Source organism: Melanostigma gelatinosum (genome assembly GCF_949748355.1).
Source record: "Melanostigma gelatinosum genome assembly, chromosome: 12".
NCBI lineage: Eukaryota > Metazoa > Chordata > Actinopteri > Perciformes > Zoarcidae > Melanostigma > Melanostigma gelatinosum.
The window spans coordinates 20,552,754-20,564,321 of NC_136645.1; the positions used below are offsets into that span (position 1 = coordinate 20,552,754).

The 11,568-nt window shown below is 46.0% G+C and overlaps 1 protein-coding gene across 1 annotated transcript; it reads left to right on the forward strand.

The window, feature by feature from the left end:
* Positions 1-16: 16 nt before the first annotated feature.
* LOC306785951 (E3 ubiquitin-protein ligase MARCHF5-like) lies at positions 17-4,011 on the forward strand. The gene is made up of 4 exons (XM_079280548.1): positions 17-149; positions 302-485; positions 641-807; positions 2,093-4,011. Exons 1-4 carry the CDS (start codon positions 93-95, stop codon positions 2,207-2,209), a joined length of 525 nt encoding a protein of 174 aa, XP_079136674.1. The 5' UTR covers positions 17-92; the 3' UTR covers positions 2,210-4,011.
* Positions 4,012-11,568: the final 7,557 nt, after the last annotated feature.

Below are 11,568 nucleotides of genomic sequence, written 5' to 3' on the forward strand. Positions count from 1 at the left end.
ACCGGCTCTGATCTGACATACGTGCTGTCTACGTGCTGGACCTGGCCGACCGGCTCATCTCTAAGGCCGGCCCCTTCGCTGCTGCCGGCATCATGGTGGGCTCCATCTACTGGACCGCGGTCACCTACGGAGCCGTCACTGTCATGCAGGTGGGACCAATGAGAGCTTTTGGGTTTATGTTGGGTCTGATCAGTCCCCCGTGCTCCTCTGTTGCGCTCTTCTTTGATCCTTATTTGAAAGTCGACCAGTTTGACTCCTCTGCTGTGGTGTTTCCGTTCTGACTGGCCCCTCTGCTCTCCAGGTGGTGGGCCACAAGGAGGGCCTGGACGTCATGGAGCGGGCCGACCCTCTGTTCCTGCTCATCGGCCTGCCCACCATCCCCGTCATGCTGATCCTCGGCAAGATGATCCGCTGGGAGGACTACGTGCTGCGTCTGTGGAGGAAGTACTGCAACAAGCTGCAGATCCTCAACAGCATCTTCCCAGGTCAGGACACCCAAATACACACTCGCACCAGATCTCCGGCTCGTTGAACCGACGGCCCTCTGCTTCATAGACGGGCCGTGCTCTATGGGTACGAAACCCACTTTTGGTGCAAGTTTCATCTGGCTCCCTGCTGCTCTCCCCGTGCGTCTCTGCAGGGATCGGCTGCCCAGTTCCTCGCATCCCGGCGGAGGCCAGCCCCCTGGCGGACCATGTGTCGGCGACGCGGATCCTGTGCGGCGCCCTGGTCTTCCCCACCATCGCCACCATCGTGGGGAAGCTCATGTTCAGCAGCGTCAACTCCAACCTGCAGAGGACCATCCTGGTGGGTACAGCCCAACACAGGAAATACATCAATACCAGTCAAAGTTTAACAAGTACACGTGATTGAATCAAGCTGTATCGGCTGCTGTTTATTTATAGATGATTATGATTCATGAATATAAATCATTCTGTCGGTGTTGAGGTGAGGTAAATGGTACTTTCTACATGCTCCCCTTATTTTGTCTCCTCTGATTTGAAGTGCACACGGCAACGTTGCTAGTTTATATATGATTCCTGTTCAACCAGTGTTAACTGTAAAGAGCAGAGAAACCCCACATCCTCACTCACCTAGTGGTGAGGTCGGAGCGGGTCATGTGATCCCACTGAACACTCTGTCCTCTGCTGAGCTCTGAGAGACAGACAGGAAGCGTCACCTTTTACAGGAAGGAGGAAGAAGACGTTCTGGTTAAAGCAAGTCATCCAAACCAGTTTCAACAGTTCACACTAATAGAGGAACATGTATTACTTTGTTCATAAATAAAACATGAGAATCATCTGTATTGATTTTGCATGGTTTTTACCCGACAACAGCAAATATCAAACGGCAAATCATAAATTTAAAAGAAGTCACAAATATTTTAATATAACTACTATTAAAGTGCACATTTTGGAGTAAGACACAACTGATCATTCTTAAAACAAACTAACAAAGCAGCGTGGTTGGTGCGGTGACTTCATGGAGTCTCTGCTGAGTCACCGTGACTCAGTGACAGTCTGGCACGACGGCCCTGTGGAAAACACAAATTCTGTTGTTACACCTCTGTTTTCATATGGATTTATCAAAATACATGTGAATTAGCTACTTGTGTTTTTGGATAGATGTTGTTGTTTTTGAGCTTTAACCCTCATCCTACCAACCTCGTCCCCACAGACCTCAGCGCTCCAACGATATCCGTCCTTCCTTTTGTTCCTGTTTTAGTGCTTTTCAAATACAATATATCGGGTCCAGTCAAAGCACCTAATTCTCCCTCTGCAGTTTTAATGGAAGGAAATATTCATCGAGTTCATGTTTGGTCCTAATTTAAAGTATCACCAAGGAGACAGATTTCCTCGTGTGCTGTGTGGGGTCGAGGGAGACTGTTTGATGTGTTTGGGGAGAGACATTCACCCGTCCCCTGTCCTCATGCAGCCTGCCTGCATTCACATTATTCAGACTTTGCTTCAGGTGAGCTAGACTCCTGTTCATGGCAGCCCCCACACACACAGCTCTGAGATTTGAAGGGATTTTCCACATATACTTTGAATCTGCCTTTAATCCCTCTTTCAACACTGTTTCTTCCCTACAGGGAGGTATTGCCTTCGTAGCCATCAAGGGGGCGTTCAAGGTGTACTTCAAGCAGCAGCAGTATCTGAGGCAAGCCCACCGCAAGATCCTCGACTTCCCCGAGCCGGAGGAGGCCTGAGGAGGTCCTGACGGGAGGACGGCCGGACCGACCGACACGCCTCCGTCGAGGGGGGGGGAGGAGATGAACTGCTGCAGTGCCGGTGAATCAGACTTTGGGTCGGTGTCACCCGTTACCACCCGCTTCTCCCCACACCCCACCCTGTCTGGAGTGACATTAAGGCAAAACATTCCCCCCCCCCCCCCCCGGCCACACGTTGTTTTTAAGCTCCCGGCGCTTTCGTAAGGGGAAGACGGACAAGACTTGTGGACACAGAGCGGAGCATGTTTGCAGTTACACACACACACATTAGCACACACAAACACAGGACAAGGCGTCTGGTGGGTGGGTTTAACAGCCACATATCTCTCTTATTGTAAACTTACTGTATTTTAAACTAAATATGCGGGGCATGTGTAATTAGAAAGTTTTATAATAATAATAACAAATGATTGTTTTATAATGTTGTTTTGCAGAATTGAAAGAGCCCCCTTTGCCAATGTTAGGGGTTTAAATTGTTCAGTGTGTAGAATGTATTGATGATGAAACAATAAAGTGTGTTCTGAACCATGATGCAGACCATCAACCTCATGTAGGTAACATGTTGAGGATCAATCTTAGCTCTGCTCTAGCGAGTACACGCTGAGTACACATGGGAACATTTAGACCCTGCAGAATTTGAAAGGTGTTTATTAATATTTTTTGTTCACATGCCTTGGCAGTGTTTACAGTGATTGTCGTAGCTTCATCTCCGTTTCGTCAAAGCGCTGCAGGATTGGAGCGTCTCTTCCAGTCGGGTGGATGGATAACATGGAGGCTTCTGGTCCTCTCTGAGCTTTGTGTTTTCATTTTATCTTTTTTCACAGTGAAGGGATGTTGGACTGGACAGCATCTCAGACGCAGCACTTTTCACTGGGAGACGTGAAAGTTTGCTGAAAGTCAACAAACATTTCAGTGTGGACTTTTATTTAAACCCCCCCCCCCCCAACACGTGACGATGGGACTGTAGTGCTGTCTGAGTGTGCGTTGTGGTTCTGAGGTGATCATGCAGTCTGAAGTGAAGCTTGGGTCGCTGGTCATTGAGAAGTCACTGGGGCGGTTGACATTTTACAATTGAAAGGTTCACTTCAGCCAAATGACAAATGACATATTTTCTCACTACGAGCGATATTAATCTGTGCAGATAGTTTGGGATTTGTTGGCCCAGGTTTTTTAAATTTTTTATTCCTGCCTACACCTTAATTGTCTTTACGAAACACTTCAGTAGAAAATCAAAACATCTGTAGGACATCCCCAATAAATGGGGACATCATTTCTCAAAATCATGTATCATTTAAATTCTGTCCCTACAAAATAAGAGTATTTGGGTTGCAATAGAAATCCTAAAACCTGGAAAAAATACAACACTATCTTCATGAGAGGTATGTGTGAAAATACAGCTTTTTAAAATGTCAGTGAACCTAGTACTACACCATGGTTTGATTGTTTTGATTCATTGGGAGCATGATGTGATGAACCCTGACTTCCTGTTCTCTGCGTCTCGAAGCAGCCGGGAGACTTCGGTATGAGACGTGCTGTGACTGTGATAGAATATTTAACCTGCACATATGAACTGTGCCTCCAGCCTGCAGACCACGGCCTCCCCTCTAGAGTCACTGGCAGTCTAGAGCGTATCGCAGTGTCTATTACATTTTCTGTTGTAAAAGATCCCTTCCTCTCAAAGATGTTTGTGGAAATCTTCCAGTGCGCATACACTGAGAATGGATTTTTCAGTGGACTGGGAGACATCTTTTGCGCAAAATGAACATAACAGTTTTAAGTGAAATTATTGAAATAGAAATGAATAAAATGTCCAGCTATACACTGACCGTTTGATTTAACCACCCTGGGGTATTCCAATAAGACATTGAGTCTAATGGAGCAGTTGGTTGGGTTAGGGTTAGTTGAAGTCCACTGACCCATGTCTATGACCAGCACAGCATTTCCTACAATTTGACCTAAAATGGTTGATAAAGACTGCAAATTATGGGCATGCGGGCAAGTTGTTTTGAAAAATTACACAATATTTTTCAAGCTCTACTCCAGACTTTAGAATGCAGAGTTGCCTTGGTGACATCCCATTCTTTCTGACATCACAGAATGGAGTGGTCTCGTGTGACGTCACAGTTTAGCTGTCGGCCATGTTGGAGTACACACAAAGCCACTGGCATGCACGGCTGAGTCGCATAACCTATCGGTGGTAAACTTTTGTGCTGTCTTTGGTTGTGGCAGCAGAGCTGATAGAGACAAGAAATCATTCTTTCGTTTGCCAGCGGTCATTACACATCAAGGAAATGACACGAAGGAGCTATCCAAGCGAAGTCGCGAGAAATGGCTGTCACGCATCTCTCGAGATATAACGGAATGGAATTTGGCGTACACTCGAGTATGTGCGGATCACTTTATAAGTGGTCAGTGATTTTATTTGCAAATTCGTTTGTGAACAGTATTTAATAAAGGAAATATAAATTAAACTTTTACATGAGAAGGTTACCGAAGCTTCATCGGCCCGTGACAGCAGTCGGTACCAGAGACGTGTCGAGCGCGTACAACAGGCGAAACACAGAGATGCAGCCTCAGCATTGCTTGATATGAGTTTAACGTCGGATCATATATATATATATATATATATGTATATATATATATATATATATATATATATATGTGTGTGTGTGTGTGGGGGGGGTGACGTTAGGAGTTAGTTTAAAGTGAATTCCTGCACACAATGACATGCACGTACAATGTAAACAAACACACGTGTCTGTTTGCGCTGAGTAAACATAGAATATTGCTAAATATCGGACGAGATCTGTATATATTTACCCTTCCAATGACGATATGAGAATTCTCGACGACCGTTGCTTTTAACGTCTCGGACCCATCCACTGAGAAACTGATTATAAGCGTCGAGCCCTTTGTAGCACTCCAGCTCGTCTTTTGTGTAAGGACTGGGGGTGTTCACGAGATACGTGTAGATGTTGGCGTAGTTTACCGATGGAAGATAAGTAGGATCGGCACTGAAACGATCTGCACTCATCGTATAGGGATCCAAGTTACCAATAACCTTCAATTTGGCCAGGTAGCGAACTTTTGATGCACTATCCAGTGATTCAAAGTATGGTATTTTCGCCGCACTTCCTTGTTTACGCGCCGCCATGTAGGATCTGTATGTACTCCAACATGGCCGACCGACCTCGTAACTAAGGAGATCGTGACGTCGGTGAGACCACTCCATTCTTTATGACGTCACAGAATTCTTTCTGACATCACTGCCTTTGCAGTACACTATGTGACTTTGATGTTCTAGAACTTAAATCTGGCTTTCATGACATGTGAAAATGATGTCATCGAATGTTCTAGAACTTTCAAAGAGACTATATCAACTGCTATTTCTCTTGTTACTTAGTAGACATCACATTCCCACAGCAAGACAAGCTCTTCTGAACCTACTTCAACTTGGATACTACTTGGAAACACTTGATCGGAAAAATGGCTCAAAACAAAATGAACAACGACTTCCAGCTAAAGAAGCATGACATACTCTCCAACAAGTCTGTACAATACCGTGTTTTAGACTTCATTGGAGAAGGAAGTTTTGGCAAAGTTGCCAAATGTATCAATTTAGATACATACGAGGTTGTCGCCATCAAGATCAACAAAGAGTTGATCGATCACGTCGAAGAAGTGAGAATGCTGAAACAACTCAAGACCCTTGACCCAGAGGAAAACAACTTGGTAAGATTCGAAGACAGTTTTGTCTTCAAAGGCATGTCTTGCATCGCTTTCCAGATGCTGGACAGGAGCCTTTTGGATTTGCTGAATGAGAGACGGGGACCACTGAGCCTGAATGAAATCCGCCCCATTGCACGTCAGCTACTTGTAGCATTTAAAGCCCTGAAGGGTATCGGCATCATTCACACAGACCTGAAACCTGACAATGTCATGCTCGTCAACCACCAGGATGAGCCCTTCAAGGTCAAATTAATTGACTTTGGTTTGGCTATTCCAGCCTCAGAAGCAAGAGACGGAATGATGATGCAACCTTATGCATACAGAGCTCCAGAGGTGGCCTTGGGCCTCCCCATATCTGAAGCCATTGACATGTGGGCACTGGGCTGTCTCCTGACAGAACTGTTTTTTTGCCAGGGCCTCTTCACTGACGAATCACCATACAACGTCATGAAAACGGTTTGCCATCTACTCGGCCAGCCAGAAGATCACCTGCTGAATGCTGGAACGTACACCACCCAGTATTTCAAGAGGGATGGCTGCTCTCCCAATTCAAGATGGCGACTGAAGACAGCAAAAGAGTACATGGAGGCATCCGGTATCCAAACCATTTCAGAGTGGATTTTCGACACTGTCGGAACTTTGGATGAAGTAGTGGTTAACAACTCAAATGCAAATACTTGTGTTGAACAGGAAGACACAATGGCATTTTTAGATCTCCTAAAACGGTTGCTCGATCCAAATGCTGCAACACGAATCACCCCCGATCAAGCCCTGGACCATTCTTTTGTTACAATGGCTCACTTGGTAGATCACATCGAGACCTATTCCTATCCAAATGTTGCCTATGACTTGATGACTGTCTCGCCCCCATTTGATTCAGATGAATCAACTGACTCAAGATATGGATTCTCAGACACAGACAGCTCCAGCTATGAGAGCACAGACTCCATAGCATACAATGGTTATCCTCCAACTCCACAAGAACGAATTCCGAAACAAAAGAATGACATACTCTGGAACAATCCTGTACACTACAGAGAATTGGACTTCATTGGAGAAGGAGGCTTTGGAAAAGTAGCCAAGTGGAACAATTGACACACATCCGAGGTTGTGCGTTGAGGTTTACTGCACGGGTACTTCTACTTTATCTTGCTGATTATAACATACTCAAGTAAGGTTTTGAATGCAGGACTTTTACTCGTCGTGGATTGTTTCTCAGTATGGTGTTAGTACTTTTACTGCAGTGACTGCAGTGAAGGATCTGAATAAGTTTTCATCCACTAATTACTTGTAAGTGAGTTTGGTGAACAGTTAATATACAAACAGTGGTTCTTAGCACTGAATATATGTGAATATACACATATTCTGTACACTGTACACTGTTTGTATATTAACAACAAGCAAACAGTTGATGTTATTGTTATTATTAGGACATCTGATAACTTCTACTGTGATAGTAGATGTTATCAGATGTCCTAATAATCTACTAAAAAAACAAACAAATCTGAACACACATATACACATACATATACACACATACATACACACATCTGATAACTTCTACTGTGATAGTAGAAGTTATCAGATGTCCTAATAATCTACTAAAAAAACAAACAAATAAAAAAACAAACAAAAAATAAAAAATAATAATAAAAAATAAATAAAAATAAAAAAAAAATCTCCTCCGCGAATCGCCACCTTATCGTGGTGGAGGAGTTTGAGTGGCTCAGTGATCCTGGGAGCTATGTTGTCCGGGGCATTAGCCCCTGGTAGGGTCTACCAAGGCAAACAGGTTTCAGGGGAGAGCCCAGACTAAGAGCGATTCAAAACGACCCCTATGATAGTTAGCCCACGGACTTTAGCCACCTCGCCCGGACCAGGGAAACCGGGGCACCCTCCCGGAGCCAGACCCAGGAGGGGAGCTCGTAGGCGAGCGTCTGGTGGCCAGGCCTTTGCCCATGTGGCCCGGTCGGGCTCAGCCCGAATAAACACCATGGAGCAGCCACCCTGTGGACCCACCACCCACAGGGACATGCATCGGGGTCGGTTGCTATGCAGACCGGGCGGCAGGTCGGGCGGGAGGCCTGGGCATGCCGATCGCCGGCAGCATAGACTAGCTCTAGGGACGTGGAACGTCACCTCGCTAGCGGGGAAAGAGCCGGAGCTGGTGCAGGAGGTGGAGCGATACCAGCTAGATATAGTTGGACTCACCTCCACACACAGCGTTGGCTCTGGAACCAAGCTCCTGGAGAGGGGTTGGACTTTGTCCTTTTCCGGAGTTGCCCAGGGTGAGAGGCGCCGGGCGGGAGTGGGGATACTGACGAGCCCCCGGCTGAGCACCGCTGTGTTGGAGTTGTCCCGGGAGAGCGAGAGGGTCGCCTCCATGCACCTACGGGTTGCGGGGAGCAAGGCTCTGACTGTGGTTTGTGCTTATGCACCAAACAGCAGTTCGGAGTATCTGGCCTTCTTGGAGTCGGTGGGAGGGGTCCTGGAAAGGGCGCCGCCTACCGACTCATAGTTCTCCTCGAAGAATTCAACGCTCACGTGGGCAATGACGGAGAAACCTGGCGGGGGGTGATTGGGAGGAACGGCTTGCCCGATCTGAACCCGAATGGTGCTTCGTTATTGAACTTCTGTGCTTGCCACGGTTTGGCCACAGCGAACACTATGTTTGAACATAAGGTGGCTCATAAGTGTACCTGGTACCAGAACACCTTAGGCCGGAGATCAAGACTGCTAACCCGGACGGGGGACATCGTCGGTCGGTGGAAAGAGCACTTTGAGGAACTCCTAAACCCGAACATGTCCTCTACAGAGGAGGCAACGCCTGAGGACTTAGGGGGAGGCTCACCCATATCCCTGGCAGAGGTCGCTGAGGTAGTTAAAAAGCCCCTTGGTGGCAAGGCGCCGGGGGTGGATGAGATCCGCCCTGAGATGCTGAAAGCGCTGGACACGGTTGGGCTGTTCTCGCTGACACACCTCTTCAATGTCTCATGGGGGTCTTTACCCTTGCAAGACTAATGGAGGGGCTCTGGGAGTTTGCCCAACCAGTCTACATGTGCTTTGTGGACTTGGAGAAGGCTTTCGACCGGGTCCCTCGGGGGGTCTTGTGGGGGGTGCTGCGGGGAGTATGGGGTGCCGGACCCGTTACAACGGGCGATCCGGTCTCTCTACGACTGCAGTAGGAGCTGCGTCCGCATTCTCGGCAATAAGTCAGACATGTTCCCGGTGGGTGTTGGCCCTTGCCAGGGCTGTCCTTTGTCACCGGTCCTGTTCGTGACTTTCATGGACAGGATATCTAGGCGCAGCCTGGGGGCGGAGTACGTCAGGTTCGGGGGTCTCGGGATTGCCTCTCTGCTGTTTGCGGATGATGTGGTCTGGGTCGGCCTGCTGCCACCGCGACCCGACCCCGGATAAGCGGTGGAAAATGGATGGATGGATGAATGTGTGTTTTAATTATGTCATGCTTATAAATTGTTGTTGAAAATTCTAAGTTGTACTACGGTCATGTTTAATATTGTAATGTGTAAAAATACATTTTGATGTATAAATTCAGGGACAATCACTGATGAGTTCTCATTTGCACCCAACAGCCTGAAAGTATACAGTAAGTTGGCTCAACTGATTTGACATGTTGGCCCAAATATAGTGTCTATAGTCTGTTGGTCATCTAAAGAGAATAATTCAATTAAAAACACCTGAACATTACTTTCTGCAACATTTTGCTGGTTTAGTACGAGTCTAAAGTGGTTTGAGAACTTAAGGCAAGAAGGTTCATTTAATGTCACAGCACCTTTCAAACACAGCTGCAATTCAAGGTTTTATGGCAAGCAAATGCATGAGAAAGGTTAATATATCCAGCATCCAGCAGCAGAAGTGAGCAGAGGGCTGTAAAGGCCCGCTGACGACATCAACTGTCCGAAGAGACCTGAAGCCGCGCCCACGCTGCTGCGCAGAGCGCCAACGATGATAGAGTATTAGTTTAAGTCAAGCCTGATTTTGCCTTAGACATAAAATATTTATTTTTTAAAGTATTTCTACTTAATGTGTGTCAACATGTTGCAGCTGGTATGTGGGGATCATTTGAATTAGTCGATGTAGTTTAAACTATAATAACACAAAATCATTCATTTGTTGATTGTTATTAATCTGAATCTTCAAAGTAACTAGCAACTAAACCAGTCTACTAAATGTAGTGGACTAAAAAGTACAACATATTACTTCTCAGATAGTTATATTTTTTAAGTATAGCAAGTCAAAAAGTGGTAAAAAGGCCATAGACTGCTTTGGCTTTTGTTTTTTTTCCAGCATACGAACCTTTTTTTACAACATTGTATATCGTGAAAAAAGTAGAAATTTTGTATATGATCAGAGTCGTGATCAAGTATGTCAGATATTAATAGAAAGCCATTGAAGAGTATGTTTAATATATATTATCTGAAGACATCAGTCGAGTGTTGCGCCTCTCAGAGGAGCCAGGAAGTGTGACGGACTGCTGACCAACTGGAATGAGCTGCAAACCAGCTTCCGTACGTCCACCGCAGTCTCCACTCGAGAGACGTTTGAAGTCTGTGTTGTACAGACATTAGTTTAGCGATCCACAGTATTGGTTCCGTAAAAAAAGTATTTTCTCCAGTGTTGAAGTGTGCATGTGTGTGTGTGGGGAAAGAGATGTTGCATTTAAACACACACACACACACTGTTCCATTCAGTAGTTTATTAACCAGAAACACACAGGAGACAATAAAAAGAATAAAGTCAAAATGTCACCGGACAATCAGTCTCTAGGGTCGTGAAAGACATTCAGAAATTAAAATATGCTTCAGACTCCTTAAATGTAACCCAATCACAGGTACTTCACGAGATAAACAGTGCACGGCTCTGTTGCTGATTCCTTCTGAACACTGCATGAAAACGGCTCGTCTCCATCCACAGGTGCTGTCCAGCTACGGCCTCTAACTGAGCTGCTGCTCCTCTTTGGGCTTGCACTACTAAAAGATCATAGTGACTTTTTCTTTGTTACTTTAAAATAATTGAAATGATTTTGATCAGGTTGAAACAGCAAAACGCTAGAAAACATTGAAGAAGCTTTTGATACAGCACAATCATACAAGTACTCCCTTACAAACATTCTCCTCCCCAAAATCACTTTTCTAAAACTGCCGCATCATCATTTGAGCGAATGAACTCGGCCTGAGAGCAGGTAAGGAGGGGGAAAGATTCAAGTCGCAACTTTCTGGCTGTTTGAACAGAGTGGTTTGACTCAGCAGAGCCGGTTAGTGCCCGAGAGAGCGGGTCATGCCCGGGTGGCACTGACGTCACAATCGGCAGCCACTCGGAGAGGACAGAGTCCTGGACCTGGTTCAGGTCGGAGCTACTCAGCAGTGTGAAGCCACATCTCACTCTGCCTCGCACGGTTCCCTGTCCACGTCGTCCAGTTTATTGCTTAGTGAGAGAAGTGCATATATTGTTGTTTTTTTAACCCCCTTTTACATTCAAAGAAAAAAGCTATCTAGAGCACAGACCAGCAATTTAGGAGGGTTCGAGTCTCCAGGGTTTTGCCCCGGATCAGACCAGTCCAGTGCAACCAGAAACTAAATACTGACCCC